We start from the raw sequence: 20,362 nt of genomic DNA on the forward strand, positions 1-20,362 counted from the left end.
TTAGTGAGCAGCAGAATCACTGGGTGCTTGTTAAAAATGTAGATTCCCAACCAGTACAACTCAGCAGGTCTGTGGTAGGGTTCAGGAAATTACATTTTAAATAAGCTCCCCAAGTAATTTGCTTTAGATCATATGAATAAATAAGCTTCTGAGAATGTTACCCTCACTGTACCAAGTAGGGGTAGACAGTTGGTTCTTTGGCTCATCCAAAATAGATTAGTGATTTTTAGTCTGATTTAGTATAATGCTATTTATTTTTCTTATAATCTTATCTTTATCCTGATTTACACTGTTTCCTGCATTATTATTTCTGGACTTCTTGCCCTAGATTAGTTTGCATGATTAAAATGAAACTGGTTTGTGTGGAAACTGGTTTCTCATATTTCTTACAAGAGTGGCATGTCCAAGAAACTTAAAAGTAGCAATATATAAAATTAGTGTATACAATATACCAATATATAAAATTAGTATATAATCGTCATGATTTCATTGTAATTAGAGTAGTCCAATCAGATGGAAACAGTTGAAAATATAAAATTTCACTGGTTAGCCAATATTTGAAAAGTCAAAACTAAGAGGAGACAAAAATGCCTTTGAAGTTGTATGGAATCATAGACTTTAGAACTGGAAAAGAAAATTTCTATGGATAACCCAGGCTCTCTGGACTGTTTAGAAGAGACTCCAGAGGAAATAAAGGAGACTTTTCAGTAATTTCAGTCTATTTGACTTTCTGAATTTACTTGTGCATTCCATGTGGACTTCATCTTTTACAAATTTGGTATACAGTGGATTAATAACTTACTATTCAGTACACATTCATAGGTGTTAGTGTATTTCTCGGGTGACAGAAATAGTAAAGTAGTAAGCATTTTGACAGTGTTCAAGTTTTTCTGTTTTGTTTAGGCTTAATTAATTTTCTTAGGTGATTTGTACCTAGGAAAATTGTTTGTACCTGATAAATGTACCTGAGAAGTTTCTTAGGTGATCTGTTTTAATTTGGAGAAAGTCTTGCTGAAGTGTACTTGGTTCTTTTGCTGCTGCTGCTAAGTTGCCTCAGTTGTGTTTGACTCTGTGTGACCCCATAGGCGGCAGCCCACCAAGCTCCCCGGCCCCTGGGATTCTCCAGGCAAGAACAATGGAGTGGGTTGCCATTTCCTTCTCCAATGCATGAAAGTGAAAAGTGAAAGTGAAGTTGCTCAGTCATGCGAACTCTTAGCGACCCCATGGACTGCAGCCCACCAGGCTCCTCTGTCCATGGGATTTTCCCAGGCAGGAGTACTGGAGTGGGTTGCCATTGCCTTCTCTGTCATTCTTTTGGCTTAGATTTAATATTTGTGTAATCTTTTCAAACTCAGTGGTCACTCTTGTTAATGGAATGATAATATGGGAAGGATTTGGGGTAGATGATCATTTTCTCCTTCAGTAAATAGGACTGTTTCATTATCACCAAGTTGTGGTAGAACATTAGAATCTACCACAGCTTCTTAGAGTACTTTTAATTTTAAGGTATTTTACAATGCCAGTTTTGGAAATGAAAGAACAAATTGATTTTTTAATTTTCTGAGGACTTAAGACACAGTGTTCGAGTTTAGCAGCATCATAGTGAAATGTTAGGGTTTACAAAGCATCTTCTGTTTGTTGTCTGTTTTGATCTACATGCCAGTCCTGAAAGTGGAGATAATGTCTCCGTTTTGCTGGAGAGGCTGCAGAGACTTTTGCTGGAGAGGCTGCAGAGACTCATGCGCTAGTTGTCCAGAGTGACACAAGTGTTTAGAAGTTACCTCTTACTAGAGAACTGAGATTTTGTAGCCACCTTTTTTAGGGACTACCTAGAAAAATATAGAAAGAAAATAAAGGTGAGTTGAGAAGGGTTTGGGGTGTAGGGTTAAGGAAGAGCAGTTTAAATGGAGCTGGAAAACATTTTGGGGTTTAAGAGTGATCTTGGAATATTAAGGAATTCTCAGTGTAGTTATGTAGTAACTTAATGAAGTGAATACAACTCTAAGAAAACACTGGATTGTTGGATTATTACAATACCATAGGACTTACTACTATACCATCTACATTATTGTTTACCCACTAAGTGGTGTCTGACTCTTTTGTGACCCCATGGACTGTAGCCCGCCAAGCTTCTCTGTCCATGGGATTTACCAGGCAAGAATACTGGACTGGGTTGCCATTTCCTTCTCCAGAGGATCTTCGTGACCCAGGGATCAAACCTACGTCTCCTGCATTGGCAGGCAGATTCTTTACCACTGAGCCGCCAGGGGATTGTTTTGAGGCCCTGTCAACTGATAAAACAATGAAATAAATATATGTGTGCTTAACCAAGAGAAGCAAAACAAAACTAACCTTTTCTTAATATATTAGATTACATGATTAAAGTTGAACTATTTTGTCCTAGAAAGTAGCTCTGATTGTTTGGGAAGATGGAAGGATTTTTAGGTCATAGTTTTTTAAACTTGTGCCCTTAAAAAAAAACACCTGTGCCTGAAAATAAAAATAACCTGGTTGTTGTATACATCATTAAACAGTCTGTGGCAAGAATATGGTTAGTTTTTGTAGCACTAGAGAATTTGGATTCTATTTTGAGTAGGAATTCTTTAAAAAAAAAAAAAAAAAACTTAAAGGGTATACTCATAGGGTATAATTAATATACTTGGTGTTTACTAAGAAGTAGATATCTAAGTGATGCTGAAAGTGATCATTATTTTTATGCTCCTGAAGACTTATTTTAAGGAGAAATTTGCAGAAGTAAAGCTTTGGTTTGGAAATAATACACCACTTTTTACCCAGGAAGTATTTCTGAAAGTTGTATGTAATCACTGTTTTTTTAAATGAATGAAATTATATTTAAACACACTAACAAAAAAATAAATAAATAAATAAACACACTAACATAGCTTACTATAGAGTCTTACTTTGAGTAGTTTTACAAATCAGAGAATAGTCACCATCCTAATTTTGTATTATTCTTGATTTTCACATATATATTTGAGTTGCTTAAAGTAAGAAATAAATTTAAGGTGTCAGGTCAGATTCTTGGCTTTTATCAGTTTAGCGGCTTTTTAGAAATAGAACTTGTGGCTTTCCGATGGCTTTTATATTTACTTCTGCCTCATTAGGGTCAGACTTTGAAAACAGTTTTAGACTTCTTTGAAAGACGTTAGACATTGTAAGGCTTTTTGAACCATACATGCATTGCGTCCACAAATGTTATTTTCTACTCCCTCATGCCATAAGTTTATATTGGTAAGATTATTTTGCCTAATTATAGATAATTCATGGGGTATAGGACTTTGTTTTAATTACTGTCATAAAAAATATGCCCAAAGCCTTCCAGTAATGCCTGGTATGTAGAAACAACTCAATAATTATTTCTTGTTGGATGAATCTCAGCAAAGGAACAGGCAGCAGAGGTAAATTGTAGTGTTATCTTATCTGCTGACTGTCCAGAAACAGTTTTAATTACTTTGGAAACTTCTTCATTTCTAATTTGTTTCTGTAGAGAAGTCATGTGTCTTCTGTTTGTGAAATGTGCTGTTTACCAGATTATGGTTCTTGACTATTTTTTCCCCAGTTGTCCTTTTCCTGGAGTTTGTTTAAAAAAAAAAAAAATTTCTCTATAGCTCAGTTCTTTGGGCCAGTTTTGTAGATTGGAGTATCCTAAAGTGTTTCAAAATCAAAACTGATTAATGGAAGGGCTCATTCTCAGAAACTGTGGCTGTAAGCAATCAGTGAATTTTCATATTTAGCCTTATTCTCTCTTCAGTTAATATAAGTTATAATACCTTTACGTTTTAGCAAGAGATGTGTATATGAGTATTTTAGCACATGTGTCATTGTAGAAGTAAGCCTACCTTCTAAAATATAGAGTGTACAGTACCAGTTGATCAATGAAACCTCATTAAAAGTTTTTTCCATCTCTTTAAAAAAATTTTTATTGAGGTGCAGTTGATATAGAATATTATTTTGGTTTCAGATATACAGTATAATGATTCAATACTTGTATATATATATATATATATTTAAAGTTTTTATTTAGAAAATATGAATATCAGTTTTTCCCCCTCACATGAATATACTGATAGTAGAATTTTCTATGAGTAGTATGTTTTTTTTCCCCACCCATGTCCTGTCAGCTAGATCAGTCAGAGTATCCATATATAGATCTTTGGCTGAAGAGGACAGTTTCTTCTAAGGAAAGTATTTAGTGTTCTGGTTGAAGTTGCTTCCTTTGAAATGAAATAAACAACAAAATGTTCTTATTTTAATGTATTTTAAGAAATACTCGTCCCTGTTAAGAGAAACCAAGAAATAAGAGAAACTGGATTTAGTTCAATTTGTATTAAAAAGAAATTGAGTTTTCTAGGGGATTATTATATTAGCAAACATTCCTTTGCTACTTACCATTGAAAAATCATCAGTATAGGTTGTTACTCAGGTATGCCACAGTAGTGTTCTTTATCATAGGATTTATCATTGATCACAAATGAATAAATGAGAGTTTTTTTTTTTTTTTTAAATACTGCAGCCTCTTCATGTATGTATTCTTCAGTATCTTTTCCCAGTGGAATTTTTCCTTGGTCTGGAACCTCTAATGAAAAAAAAATTACTACTTGGCGGAGGCAGCAATGTTACCTTCAGATTATTTTTAAAGCCAGACTGATTTCTCTGAGTGGACTAATTGTAAATGTGACAGGCCTTTGGACGCCAATTTCTCTGGAGTTCCTGGTGTTCTTCAAAGTTTGGCTTTATTGTGTGCAGAAAGATGTTGGTGGGCTTGGGAAGAGTTCATTAAAAGGAAACATAGTTCTAAGGAAGTCTACCTCAAAAGTTTTATTCATTCATAACAGAACTCAAATGTGCCAGTTTTCCAAGCACTGAAAATCTAAGGTTATTTTCCAGACCTTTTATTTATTATAGTGAGGTCTTGATGATCCCCTCCACGAGACAGTCCTCTTAGAGTTCTTTTAGTGCAGCCAATGACTTGATAATCACTTGATGATCTGTCTTTGATGTTATTTCCTTAAGGAACAAGTCCCACCTTGGGCCTTGAGTATTGATTTAACAGAATGAGTAGTTAAATGAGAGATTGGAAGCGAGAGATAGTTCTCTCACTTTCTCCCACCTTCCCCCCAACCCCTGCATTGTTGTAGAAGAGGTTGTTCATGTTCTCAAGTAGCAGTACAAGAATCTCATACCCTGATCCAACCGGTATGAAAACTGTGGTAGCGCAAAGTGTCCTTGCTGTGTCCCCAGCTGAAATTGGGGGAGGGACAAAGCCCAATTTGTTACTTTACCCCATCCTGTCTGCCTGCTAGAAGGCCTGTTTCCTACCCTAATGGTTTCTGCCTAACAAATGGTGTTTCTTTTTTACAGCATTATGATCCTGGACTTGTTGTGGTGATGGTAAACTTAGCAGTGGTAATTTTTTATTTTCAGACTGAATTACTCCTTTGTCATCAGTGCACCAATATGTTAGGCTTACTTTCTCTGTTGTAGCCTTCATCCTTCTGCTTGGTCTTTTTCATTTTCCTTTCCTTTCCTTATGCAACTTGTCTGATCCTTGTTCATTAAAGGGTAATGTTAAGAAGGGATGTATCTGTTTGTGTTAGAATTGCAAAAAAAAAAAAAAAAATCAGTTAAAACATTAAATTCTGGTACTGTAAAAACTTGATTTCCCCACAGTATAATGGGCACTAGCACTTGCTACTGCAATTTATAAATAAATTAAAACAAACTTTGACTGCCTTAGAAGGCAAAAGTACTAATGCAGAGTTTATAACAGGGGTTTACAGAGGTAATGAATTTCTACCAAAATTTTCTTGATTCTTAACAAAGCAAATTCTGACAGATCAAAAAAGATATCAAAACAAAAAAAAATAACTTTGACATTTCTTTTCAATTCTTTCATTGGACTGTTTGTTTTTACCAGTAAATCCCTGATTGAGACGTTATGAAAGTGATACTGCACCTAGGAAGTCATTTTTATAACCTGTCTTAATTTGGTCCTTTTGCTAAAGATTGCAGTCACTGCTTTTATTTATTATACCATTGGGCATAAGGTAGTAGTGCATTTTTATTCTGTTTAACTGGCAGTTTTTGATAGTATCTAAAATAAGACTGTTTACAACTCTGTTCTCTTTTCTGGTGTGAGATGTTCTTTACTTACTTAAATTTTTTTTTTCATGTGATAATTCTCGATTAGCTGCTTATTGTTTAAAAGCAATAATGGGAGATTGGTGATAAGTAATTAAACTTCTGAATTTGTTTTTCATTTCTTTTTGAAACAAAAATCAATCCCACAAATACAGAGCAACTAGATTCAAGTGGTTGCTGGTCACTTTGGAAACAGTTTTTTTTCCCTCTGGGACTAATCCTAGTCATGGGCGTGGCATTTACTGCTTTTTTTTTACCCCCCAAATTCAATTTTGCTAATATCTCAGATTTAGCCTGACAAAACTCAACTTTTAGCCCAAAGGTATAATATATATGTGTGTATAACCAAAAAAAAAAACAAAAATAAAAAAACAATTGTTTACACCAGCCTGAGTGAAATGATGAGGGAAGTAAACATTGTGTTTTTTCACTAAAGGTATACAACGGATAAGGTAAGTCCTCTTTTCAGTGGGCTTACATCACAATAAACAGCGCAAGTTGTGATGTAAAACAGCTGTGGTAGTAAAGTGCTTGTCTGCCCCATTTTGCTTTGTTTGGCTGGTTATGAGTGGATTAAATATACATTTTTAAAAATCTCCAGCATAGATCAATTAGTTGAAAGTCAATTTTCTTCGCAACTAGTCCTTTTCACAGCTTACTGATTGCCGCAGTCAGTGTTAAATCCACTCTGGAAAAATGGGACCTTAGAGCACCAGTTTAAAAGTAAAACTATTTTTTCCTCAGGGCAACTAACTGTTGCATTCCTTTTAATTATTTTTACCCCTTCATTTAATTGTAAAGCATCTTTTGAATACAAAGAAATATTAAACACTCTGAGTTGCAGTTATTGAATTTTCCTGTGTCATATTTGAAACTGTGCTCTTCCGATTTAAACATGTCAGTTGACATATTTATTACCAGTTTTAAAAGTGTGTGTGGGAAAATGTCAGTGAACAGTAAGCGTGAAGGGATTCTTGATGGAAAGTTATTTGGGAGTTTTTTAAAAAGGAATTTCAGGTGTTTTTGATTTTAAACTTCCTGGTGCCGTTGTGTAGAAATGCTTTGCATTATTTATTTAATTTTGCTTTAGTAATCTGGAATCATCCCCAACTGGAAGGTCAACTGAGGTGGTTAGTTGGGCTTAAACTGGAGAGGTAGGTTTGGTTGTAAGCTGTGAGAATGGCTTGTGTTTGGTTCACTGTAGCTTTCTGGTCTCTGCACTCCAAGGCAAGATCTCTAACCACCCAAACCCAATGTGTAAAGTGAAATGTTGACTTAGCCTTACATCTCACCTTGATTATATGTTCCTGTTACAGGGAGAACAGATCCCATTCCAATCGTCGTCAAGTATGATGTCATGGGCATGGGTCGCATGGAAATGGAGGTAAATTCATCTCATTGGTTGACTTGTTTTATGGGGTATTTAAAATGGATACTAATTCCAAAATTCATGTGTAATATTAATATTTTTGAGGGAAAATTAAAATTTATTTTATATTCTCATGTAGTGCTGTCTTTGAGGTAGGTAGGTGGCAAATAATGCCCCTTTTATAAAGAAGTGAGTGATTGCCTCAGCATTATGCCACAAGACAAGATCAGACTTAAACCCAGGCCCTTATGCTCATTTCAGTAGGCTCTGTAGCTCAAATCTTAAAATATTTGTTGTGGTAGAAGCTTTGCCCCTACAGAGCTGTGTCAGTAACCTCAGATATGCAGATGATACCACTCTAGTGGCCGAATGGAAGAGGAACTAAAGAGCCTTTTGATGAAGGTGAAAGAGGAGAGTGAAAAAAACTGGCTTAAAACTCACATTCAAAAAACTTAAGATCATGGCATCTGGTCCCATCACTTCGTGGCAAATAGACGGGGAAAAAATGGAAACAGTGGCAGATTTTATTTTCAGTGGACGGTGACTGCAGCCATGAAGTTAAGAGAAGCTTGCTCCTTGAAAGGAAAGCTATGACAAACCTAAAGAGCATATTAAAAAGAAGAGACATCACTTTGCCAACAAAGGTGCATGTAGTCAAAGCTATAGTTTTTCCTGTAGTCATGTAAAGATGTGAGAGTTGGACCATGAAGAAGGCTGCACGCTGAATTGATGCTTTCCAACTGTGGTGCTGGACTCTTGAGAGTCCCTTGAACAGCATGGAGATCAAACCAACCAATCCTAAAGGATATCAACCCTGAATATTCATTGGAAGGACTGATGCTGAAGCTCCAGTACTTTGGCCACCTGATGTGAAGAGCCGACTCATTGGAAAAGACCCTGATGCTGAGAAAGATTGAGGGCAAAGGGAGAAGGGGCGACAGAGGGTGGGATGGTTGGATGACATCATCAACTTAGTGGACATGAGTTTGAGCAAACTCTGGGAGATGGGGAAGGACAAGAAAGCCTGGCTTGCTGCAGTTCTTGGGGTTGCAAAGAGTTGGACAATACTTAGTGACTGAACAACAATAAAGCTATGTACTGCTCTCATCTGTGATACCTTCTTTTCATTGCTTGAAATATTATGCTCCATTTACTGCTAAGTCTTTAGCATTGAACGTTGAAGTAAAGTCTGTTATCATCAAGTATGCCTGTTGAGAACCACCAGCATGAAAGGATTAATGAACTATTTTGCATGTTTTTTCCCTGTGGTGTGACAATAAAGCAAGAGGTAGTTGAGCAAATTGCAGTTTTTTATTTTCTTATAGTACTGTAGTTGTGTAAATGACTTTTTTACTGTGGCAATTAAGACTAATTGTACCTACTTTTGTTAAGCTTGATTATGCTGAAGATGCTACCGAACGGCGCCGTGTCCTAGAAGTAGAAAAAGAAGACACGGAAGAACTGAGGCAGAAGTACAAGGTACTTAAATGAAACCATTCTTGCCAGTGGGGCTTTCACACTGAGATACTCATTTTGGTGAAAACAATCCTTTGACAACAATATTTGTTTGCCATTTGGTGTTGATTAGCCTTAGTCCTCAGGTTTTTGTTATTTATTACTTCTGTAAAAACTATAGAGACAATAATAACAACCACTTTGTATGTCTGTTGTGGAGATTACATTAGTGTTTGAAAACAATGCCTGGAATACATTAGGTAATAATAGTAAGAATTGGTGAGTCCTTTGAGAGCTTGGTACCTATTGATAAGCCTTTTTTTCCTTTTTTAATGGATGAGGTGTTTAAAGAATAACAATTGAGAACTTTAGTATCTTCCTTTTTAAGCTGATAGTAATAGAAAACTGTAGCCTAGAATATAAGTTAGCTTTCAAAATGACTCACCAAAGCATCCCCCTTCCCTTCTCTACCAGGAGGATAGAAATTAATCACCAGAGACAGTTCTAGACCATCATCAGCCCAGAGATGGGCACCAGAGAGATCTACATAGCAAACCTCTATCGTGCTGTGTGCTCAGTTGCTTCAGTCATGTCCTACTTTGTGCAACCCTGTGGACTGTAGCCTGCTAGACTCCTCTGTCCTTGGGATTCTCCAGGCAAAGATACTGGAGTATGTTGCCATTTCTTCCTCTAGAGAATCTTCCCGACCCAGGGACTGAACCTGCATCTCATGTCTCCTGCATTGGCAGGCAGGTTCTTTACCACTAGCACCAACAGGGAAGCAAACCTTTACTAACCCTTATCTTCCATTAGTTCCCCATTTGCTGCTCTAAAAACTCAAAGTACTTTTCCTTTGTCTTCTCACTTCTCTAAGAAGTTATTGTTACTTTGTTAAGATGCGTATAAGCTCAAGTTCTAACCGCCCCTATTGAGTTAGCTAGCACTGAGTACTCGGATGTGTATGCATGATGCCCCTGGTAATAAATTTCTGTTATTTGGTATTTGCCTTCTGATAAAAGGTATTTGCCTTTTAAGATGTTTTAGTAAGTTCAGTCTCTACTATGAAATAGGTAAATTTGAAGGTAAGAAACAGATTTAGTGAAAATTATCATATATAAACTGATTTTGGTCTTGGTATTTAAGGTGAGCAGAAAGAAAAGGGATTCATTTTTAAAAACCTGTTCTACCATTTAAAAAAAAATGTATAAAGCAAAAACTGACAGAACTACAAGTAGAAATGTTAAATCTATCACAGTAATGGGAGATTTTAATATATATCTCTCAGTAATTGATAAAAGTAGAGGAAAGAAATATCTGCAAGGATGTTTGGAAGATTGGAACAACACATTTAACAAATTTCACCTAATGCTTTTATAGAGCTGTGTATCCAATCACTTTGAAAATAGCAACTTTCAAATGTATATGAAACATTTATTTAAACAAAAAAATTTTTTCTACCATGTTTGGTGTCATAAAGTATGAACAGATTTCAGAGAACTGAAGTCAAGTTTTGTTTGTGTGTGCGCGCTTTTTTTCTCATGTCCAGCACAGGCTCTTCTCGTGGAATTTTGCAGTCAGGAATACTGGAGTAGGGTGCCATTTCTTCCTCTAGGGGATCTTCTGGACCCAGGGATCAAACCCACCTCTCTTGTGTCTCCTGCATTGGCAGGCGGATTCTTTACCACTAGCACCACCTGGAAAATCAAGTTATCAAGCCACAAAACAATTAGCTTTTTAAAAAGTTTTTTAAAACCTTTCAAAATTAAGATATACATTTTTATTTATCCTGCCAGTAAAAGCAGCAATCACAATAGTAATTGCAAAATGTTTTGGACTGAAAGATAGAAATGTTACACATCAAAATCTGTAAGGTAAGCTAAAGAAATATGATATTTTATAGCAAATACATGCCCTTAAATGCTTACCTTTAAAAGAAAGGCAGGAAATAAATGAAGTAAATGTTTCTCTTGGGAGGTTAGCAAAAGAATAGCAAAATAACCCAAAGAATGTTAAAAAAAAGAAGTAATGAAGATAATGATAAGAACAAAAAAAGAATGAAACAGAAAACAAATATACAACAAATCCAAAAGTTTGTTCTTTGACATACTTGTGGTGATATTAAGAAAGAAAAGAACATAGAAAATCAATATCAATAATGAAAAGAGAGGATATCATTGTACATGTGGCAGGCAGTAAAACAAAAGTAGTATGGATAACTGTTCTTTGAATGTAAAGATAGTTTTAAGTAGACAAATTCTTAAAATATGTAACTCCCTAAAATAGACTTGAATAGAAATGGAACACCTCAGTAATCTTATAACATGTATAAATTATATAAGTTAAATATGTAGTGAAAAATCTTTCCATACAGCCCAAATAACCACTACTGCATTCTATCAAAAATCATAAAAGAAATAACTTCGGCATTGAACAGCAGCTATTCCTGATCTTCCAGGGAATTGAGAATGAAGAAAAAATCCTAGCTCGTTTAATGAAAGATACTAGTACCATAGATCCCCTGGAGAAAGAAATGGCAATTCACTCTAGTATTCTTGCCTGGGAAATCCCATGGACAGAAAGAGCCTAGCAGGTTGTAGCCCATGGGGATTACAAAAGAGTCGGACATGACTTAGTGACTATAAAAAACAACAGAAAGTAGCACCTTGAAGATAAATCCTCACAAGGACAGTTAATTATATGACATATAACACAAATGCAGATTTTTAAAATTTTTTTTCTTTTTTTAAACTTTTTTAAATTGAAGGATAATTGCTTTACAGTGTTGGTTGGTTTCTGCCAGACGTCAGCATGAATCAGCCATAGGTACACATTTGTCCCCTCCCTCTTGAACCTCCCTCCTACCTCTCACCCCATCTGACACCCCTCTGGTTTGTCACAAAGCACTAGACTGAACTCCCTGTGATACACAGCAACTTCCCATTAGCTAGCTATTTTACACATGGTGATGTATATCCTAAAGGAAATCAGTCCAGAATGTTCATTGGAAGGACTGATGTTGAAGCTGAAACTCCAGTACTTTGGCCACCTGATGTGAAGAGCTGGCTCATTTGAAAAGACCCTGATGCTGGCAAAGATTGAAGGCAGGAGGAGAAGGGGACGACAGAGGATGAGATGGTTGGATGGCATCACCAACTTAATGAACATGAGTTTAAGTAAACTCCGGGAGTTGGTGATGGACAGGGAAGCCTGGCGTGCTGCAGTCCATGGGGTCACAAAGAGTCGGACACGACTGAGTGACTGAACTGAACTGAATGTATATATTTCAGTGTTACTCTCAACTCGTCCCACCTTCTCCTTCCTCCACTGTGTCCATAATACTGTTCTTTATGTCTGAGTTTCTGTTCCTGCCCTGCACATAGGTTACAGATGCAAATCTTTAAATACCAGAACTAATTTAGGATATACCATAACTAAGTTATCGCAGGAATGTAAGATTGATTTAATGTTAAAATCAGTTTATATAGTCAACCATGTTAAGTGACTAAAGAGAGAAAACTATGTTATCATCTTAATAGAGCATTCGTTCGTGATGTAACGTCTTGTCTACCTGACCAAGAAAGGACCTTTTTTAACCAGATGGAATGCCTACAAAAACTGTACAAGAAACATCATACTTAATATTGAAAAGTTGAAAACTTTCCTTTTGAGATAGGGAAACATGACAGGGATGCCTGTTGTCATTGTTTCCATTAAATATTGTGCTTGAAGTCTTAAGCAGCAAGGCAGTAAGGCAGACAGGTAGAAACAAATATATAAGATGAAAGGGAGAGACAACTGTCTTTTGTTTGTAGCTATGATTATGTTCAGAGATATCCAAGAGAATTTACAGATGAGTTACAAATAACAGAGTTTAGCGGAGGCTTGATACAAAATCAAATTTGAATTTGCATATGGACTGTAGCCTGCCAGGCTCCTCTGTCCATGGCATTTTCCAGGCAAGAGTACTGGAGTGGGTAGCCATTTCCTTCTCCAGGGGATCTTTCCGACCCAGGGATTGAACCTGGGTCTCCTGCATTGCAGGCAGATTCTTTACCAAGAATCTGAGCCACCAAGGGGTGGCATCTGCATATCAACAATGGAGAATTAGAAGCTGGAGATAACGAAATGTCATCAGTTGTAATAGCAAAGAAGTATATGAAGCATTTGAGTATAGATCTAATGAGATGTGGGAGACTTAAGAGAAAAATTCTGAAGCATTATTTTCAATGAGGCATTAAAGAACAATAGATTTTTAAAATGAGATTTTTTATTATGGTCATGAATTTAAAAATCCAGTATTATAAAGGCATTTGTTTTCCCTCAATCTTCCTGTATATTCAAATCAGTCAAATAGAAATCCCAACAAAATTTTGTATGGAATTTGATAAGCTGATTCCAGAATTTATATGGAAGTGTAAAGGCTCAAGAATAGTCAAAGCATTCTTAAAGTATAAAATAGAAAGCTACAGTAATTAAGATGTGATATTGGCACAAGGATAGGCCAATGGAACAGAAAAGAGAGCCCAGATGCTGACCCTTACATATTAGACCATTTAATAAGAGAAAGGTGATATTACAAATAAGTGGGGAAAAGAATGAGTTTTTCAGTAAATGATTCTGAGACCGTTGGTTATCCATATGGGAAATAGTGACTTTGAACTTCTACCCCCATCAGTGTAGTTCAGTCCAGTTGCTCAGTTGTGTCTGACTCTTTGCGACCCTCTGGACTGCAGCATTGCCAGGCTTGGCTTCTCTGTCCATCACCAACTCCTGGGGTTTACTCAAACTCATGTCCATTGAGTCGGTGATGCCATCCAGCCATTTCATCCTCTTTCCTCTTACCCTCCTGCCCTCAATCCTTCCCAGCATCAGGGTCTTTTCAACTGAGTCAGTTCTTTTCATCAGGTGACCAAAGTATAGGAGTTTCAGCTTCAGCATCAGTTCTTCCAATGAATAGTCAGGACTGATCCTTTTGGATAGACTGGTTGGATCTCCTTGCAGTCCAAGGGACTCTCAAAAGAGTCTTCTCCAACACCACAGTTCAAAAGCATCAATTCTTCGGTACTCAACTTTCTTTATGTCCAACTCTCAAATCCATACATGACTACTGGAGAAACCATAGCTTTGACTAGATGGACCTTTGTTGGCAAAGTAATGTCTCTGCTTTTTAATATGCTGTCTAGGTTGGTCATAACTTTCCTTCCAAGGAGTAAGCAAGTGTCTTCTAATTTCATGGCTGCAGTCACCATCTGCAGTGATTTTGAGCCCAAGAAAATAAAGTCTATCACTGTTTCCGTTGTCTCCCCATCTGTTTGCCACAAAGTGATAGGACCGAATGCCATGATCTTACTTTTCTGAATGTTGAGTTCTCAAGAGGCAGGTCAGGTGGTCTGGTATTCCCATCTCTTGAAGAATTTTCCACGGTTTGTTGTGATCCACACAGTCAAAGACTTTGGCATAGTCAATAAAGTAGAAGTAAATATTTCTCTGAAACTCTCTTGCTTTTTCGATGATCCAGCAGATGCTGGCAATTTGATCTCTGGTTCCTCTGCCTTTTCTAAATCCATCTTGAATGTCTGGAAGTTCACAGTTCACCTACTGTTGAAGCCTAGCTTAGAGAATTTTGAGCATTACTTTGTTAGTGTGTGAGATGAATGCAATTGTGCGGTAGTTTGAACATTCTTTGGCATTGGCTTTCTTTGGGATTAGGATGAAAACTGACCTTTTCCAGTCTGAGTTTTCCGAATTTGCTGGCATATTGAGTGCAGCACTTGCACAGCATCATCTTTTAGGATTTGAAATAGCTCAACTGGAATTCCATCACCTCTATTAGCTTTGTTTGTAGTGGTGCTTCCTAAGGCCCACTTGACTTTGCATTCCAGAATGTCTGGCTCTAGGTGAGTGATCATACCATTGTGATTATCTGAGTCATGAAGATCTTTTTTGTGTAGTTCTTCTGTGTATTCTTGTCACTTCTTTTTTTTTTTTTCCATTTATTTTTATTAGTTGGAGGCTAATTACTTTACAATATTGTAGTGGTTTTTGTCATATATTGACATGAATCAGACATGGATTTACATGTATTCCCCATCCCGATCCCCCCTCCCACCTCCCTCTCCACCTGATCCCTCTGGGACTTCCAAGTGCACCAGGCCCGAGCACTTGTCTCATGCATCCAACCTGGGCTGATGATCTGTTTCACCCTAGATAATATACATGTTTCGATGCTGTTCTCTCGAAACCTCCCACCCTCGCCTTCTCCCACAGAGTCTAAAAGTCTGTTCTGTACATCTGTGTTTCTTTTTCTGTTTTGCATATAGGGTTATCGTTCCCCTCTTTCTAAATTACATATATATGCGTTAGTATACTGTATTGGTCTTTATCTTTCTGGCTTACTTCACTCTGTATAATGGGCTCCAGTTTCATCCATCTCAGTAGAACTGATCCAAATGAATTCTTTTTAATGGCTGAGTAATATTCCATGGTGTATATGTACCACAGCTTCCTTATCCATTCGTCTGCTGATGGGCATCTAGGTTTCTTGTCACTTCTTAATATCTTCTGCTTCTGTTAGGTCCATACCATTTCTGTCCTTTATTGTGCCCATCTTTGCATGAAATGTTCCTTTGGTATCTTTAATTTTCTTGAAGAGATCTCTAGTCTCTCCCATTCTATTGTTTTCCTCTATTTCTTTGCATTGATCATTGAGGAAGGCTTTCTTATCTCTCCTCGCTATTCTTTGGAACTCTGCATTCAAATGGGTATATCTTTCCTTTTCTTCTTTGCTTTTTGCTTCTCTTTTCTCAGCTATTTGTAAGGCCTCCCCAGACAGCCGTTTTGCTTTTTTGCATTTCTTTTTCTTGGGGATGGTCTTGCTCCCTGTCTCCTGTACAATGTCACGAACCTCCATCCATAGTTCTTCGGGCACTCTGTCTATCAGATCTAATCCCTTGAATCTATTTCTCACTTCCGCTGTATAATCAGGGGATTTGATTTAGGTCGTACCTGAATGGTCTAGTGGTTTTCCCTACTTTCTTCAGTTTAAGTCTGAATTTGGCAATAAGGAATTCATGATCTGAGCCACAGTCAGCTCCCAGTCTTGTTTTTGCTGACTGTGTAGAGTTTCTCCATCTTTGGCTGCAGAGAATATAATCAGTCTGATTTTGGTATTGGCCATCTGGTGATGTCCATGTGTAGAGTTTTCTCTTGTGTTGTTGGAAGAGGCTGTACCTCCATGCTTTACAGTAATCAACTACAGATGGATTAAAGATTTAAATGTAAAAAGGGAAAAACATAGAGTTTAGAAGACAGTATAGAGGATTTTCTCTTCTAGTTGTACCTAATTTATCCTTTACTTATTTTCATTTCAGTGATAGTTTATAATGAAAATTGTTGAGCATACAGGAAAATTGAAAGATCTATACACTGAATACTTATATACCTACCATGTATATTCTAAAATTAATATTTATAAATAGTTTTATTATATTTCAGTGACCTCTTTAAAAACAACTGTATTGAGAATCCATGCCTTTTAAAATATCTTTTTGATACTTCTCCCCCCAAATTGCCAATTTTTTTGAAAATGAAACTTTCGCCTTTCGGTTACTATTTCTGCCTTTTTTTTTTCTTAAAGCATTATAAATTTTCTTTATTTTATAATTTCTTTCAAGTCTCTATTATCTGTAGTACTTCATAAATGTTTTTGTAATTTGCTGTTTCTAACTTTCTCACAGTGATTTGTTTCCTTGTGTAGTTTGGAGTTTTGATTGTCATCTCATTTGATAGAGTCAGGAATATAAGCATTTTAGAGAATGCATTTTTATTGTTTTTCAAGTAAAAGTTATCAAGTAACTAATAAATGAAATATCGAGTAGTACACAACCACCTTAAATTTTGCATTATATTTTGAGACCCTTTCTCTCCTGACCAAGAAATTATTTCACTTTTGAACTTTGTAAAGATAGAACAGGAATTACTTATTCTCATTTTATTGATCAGATTTTTTTTACTCAGAAATCTGATCAACTTTGAATTACACAGCTTTTGAAACCCTCTCCCTTTCTTGATGTTTCACTCTTTTATTTCATATTTGTTCTTCACCTTCACATGACCTTGGAACCTTGACTTTAGCAACTTAGCCACTCCTTAATTTATAGTTCTTGAACACCACAGATTGATTTTTTCCTCCTCTCAACACTTCAATTACAGCTTCCTTTCTTCCTAATCCTTCTTGTCATGCCTGCTTACCAAGAACCTGTCTCCACTCAGTACAAATACTTGCATCCTTCATTTCTACATCATTGCAGTAGTATAGTCTGGGACTAATGCCAACTCAGTGGCCTCTCAGAACTGCCAAGGAATCCTTTCATGCTTTATCTTCCTCTTAGTCTGTTCAGACTGTCATTCTCAAACATTGATCCTCAAGCTCTCACCTTCCCTCAGCTACCTTTGTCCTTCTTGCATCTTTTCTTACTCCTAGTAGGAAGCGTAGAGACAATTTAGACTATCAAATGAGAGTGCCTTCTTCTACCTATAAATCTACCTATAAATCTACCTATAAATCTCCCATCAAACTTTGGTCTGTCTGCTCCCATCGTTTTTCCCTCGTTTTCATCATTTGTCAAATGAAGTTCTTACCTACATCTGAATTCTGGATCCTAATCCTCTCTGTCTTATCAAGAAGTTTGCATCTTTTTCTTATGTTGGCAGACTTATTCATTTCCTATCACCAGTAAACATACTCACACATTCTTAGGGGAAAGGAACCACTAAAACCAAAATAAACTTCACTCTATTGACTCTTAGTCACTGCAGCTACTATTTTTGAAAGAATAGTCTACACTCAACTGCCTTCTATTCTTTTTTTGTGTGTGTGTGTGAAAGTTGTACGTAGTTTTAAAGCCAAATAGCTCTACCACATTTTAAAGCCAAATATCTCTACTACACTTTTAATGGGGAAAAAAAATGCTGTCCTATTTTGATACCCTTAGTATCAATATTGATAAGATATTTAGCAAATATGTGTAAGATATAAAAAGCAACTATAGATACTTGTGTTTAACATTCTGCTCTATTTAAGAAAAAGGACATTATCAATAACTTTATGATCCCATCCCATTTCCTTCCTCTTCCCGAGAGGTAAGCACTATTCTGAATTTTGTGTTTATCATTCAGTTATGTTGTTTCAAGTAGATTTCTTTTACTGCTGTTCACCCATATGTAATATATAGTTTAGTAACTTAGCGTATTCCCAGTGTTGTACAATCATCACCATTAATTCTAGAACATTTACTTTACTCCCAAAAGAAACCTTATCCTCTTCAGCAGTCATTCCTCATTTTCCCCCCCACCCCACCAGTTCTCCTTCCCCTGGCAACAACTTTTTGTCACTATAGATTTGCCTATTCTGTTCATTTCATGTAAATTATTAATAAATCATTCATTATGTGGCCTTTTGTATCTGACTTCTTTTACTTAGCATTATGTTTCCCAAGTTCATCCATGTAAGTAAATAATATATATCAAAATGCCATTCCCTTTTTAATAATAATTAAATAATAATTATCACAATGTTTAATAATATTAAAATTTAATAATTAAATTGTTTAATAATGGTAAAATGTTAAATTTAATTATGACTGAATAATATTACATTGTATGAGTATACTGCAGTTTATTTAGTTATTCATCAGTTAATGGCCATATGAGTTGTTTCCACTTTTTTGGCTATTGTGATAATGCTGCTTTGAACATCTTGTACAAGTTTTTGTGTGAATATATTTTTCAATTCTCTTTTGTGTATACCTAGGAATGAAATTGTTAGTTAAATAGTAAGTCAGTGTTTAACTTTTTAAGGAACCACCAGTCTTTTCCACAAATAGTTGCACCATTTTACATTCCCACCAGTACTATGTGAGAGTTACAGTTTATCTACATTCTCTTCAATAAAACACTCATTTTCTTTTTTATTATAGTTGTTGTAGCAGGTATGAAATAGCAGTATCTTCTTGTGGTTTTGGTTGAGCAGCTTTTCATGTGCTTATTGACCTTCTAATGATGTTTTTTTGAGAAATGTCTATTCAGATCTTTCATGCATTTTTAAAAAATAACACTATTTCTTAAAATTTAAAAAAATGTTTAATTTGTTTTATTTTTGGCTGTGCTGGGTCTGAGTGGGGGCTACTCTGTAGTTGCGATGGAAGGGGTTCTCATTGTGGTGGCTTCTCTTGTTGTGGAGCACCAGCTCTAGGGTGTGTGAGCTTCAGTAGTTGTGCCACACAGGCTTATTTGCCCCGTGGCATGTGGAATCTGCCTAGACCAGGAATCAAATCTGTGTTGCCTGCAGTGGCAGGAGGATTATTAACCACTGGACTACCAGGGAGGTCTGTCTTTTGACTGTGTTTTATTAATTGTCATTTTATTGTGTTATAAGAATTCTGGAATGAGACCTTTGTCAGATGTATGATTTGCAGGTATTTTCTTCCTTTTTTTATTGTCATTTCACTTGATAATGTCCTTTGTTGTTCATAGTTTTAAATTTTGGTGAAGTCCATTTTATCTTTGTTTCTTCCGTTGCTTATGTTTCTGATGTCATAATTTAAGAACCCATTGCCTAATCCAAGGCCATGAAAAGTTACACCTATGTTTTACACCTTCTAAGAGTTTCATAGTTTTAGCTCTTACAGCTTTGGGTCTTTGGTATATTTTGAATTAATTTTTGCATGTCAAAATTAACAGGAAAGGGTCCAAATTCAGTCTTTTGCCTGTGCCTACACAGTTGTCCCAGCATTATTTGTTGAAAAGACTATTTTTTCCCCATTGAATGACCTTGGCACCTCATCAAAAATCAGTTAACCATAAATATATGGGGTTTTTCCTCTCAATTATATTCCATTGATCTACATGCCTTTGGAGAAACACACTTATTACTGTTGCTTTGTAGCCAGTTTTGCAATTGAGAAGTGTCAGCCTTTCTACTTTATTCATTTTTAGGATTGTTTTGGCTGTTCTTGGTCCCTTGCAGTTCTGTGTGAATTTTAGAATAAGCTCGTCACTTTCTACAAAGAAGGCAGTTGCAGTTCTTTCATTATTTATTTATTAAATCTTTTTACTTACTCTGTTTTTGGCTGCACCTTGCAGCATGTGGCATCTTAGTTCCCTGACCATGGATTGAACCCATGCCCCCTGCATTGGAAGTGCAGTTTTTTTTTATTTTATTTTATTTTATTAAAAAGAAATGTATTATGTGTTTATTTATGGCTGTGCTGGGTCTTCTAGGTGCGGTGTGTGGGCTTCTCATTGTGGTGGCTTCTCTCGTTTCAGACCACGGGCTCTAGGGCGCTCTGGCTCCAGTAGTTGTGGCACTGGCTCATG

The 20,362-nt window shown here is 36.3% G+C and overlaps 1 protein-coding gene across 5 annotated transcripts in view; it reads left to right on the plus strand.

Annotated features, from left to right (window-relative positions):
* The window catches only part of GPATCH8 (G-patch domain containing 8), an 89,030-nt gene that overhangs the window by 39,706 nt on the left and 28,962 nt on the right, over positions 1 to 20,362 (plus strand). For 3 of the 5 annotated variants that reach the window (XM_065908488.1, XM_065908489.1, XM_065908493.1), the window contains 2 exons: positions 7,479 to 7,546; positions 8,924 to 9,010. In XM_065908488.1, the coding sequence (XP_065764560.1) occupies positions 7,479 to 7,546; positions 8,924 to 9,010 (155 nt within the window). Of the gene's footprint in view, positions 1 to 5,382; positions 5,428 to 7,478; positions 7,547 to 8,923; positions 9,011 to 20,362 lie in introns of all 5 variants that reach the window. The other 2 variants (XM_065908491.1, XM_065908492.1) reach the window with 1 other exon arrangement.

This window comes from Muntiacus reevesi, chromosome 18, assembly GCF_963930625.1.
Source record: "Muntiacus reevesi chromosome 18, mMunRee1.1, whole genome shotgun sequence".
NCBI lineage: Eukaryota > Metazoa > Chordata > Mammalia > Artiodactyla > Cervidae > Muntiacus > Muntiacus reevesi.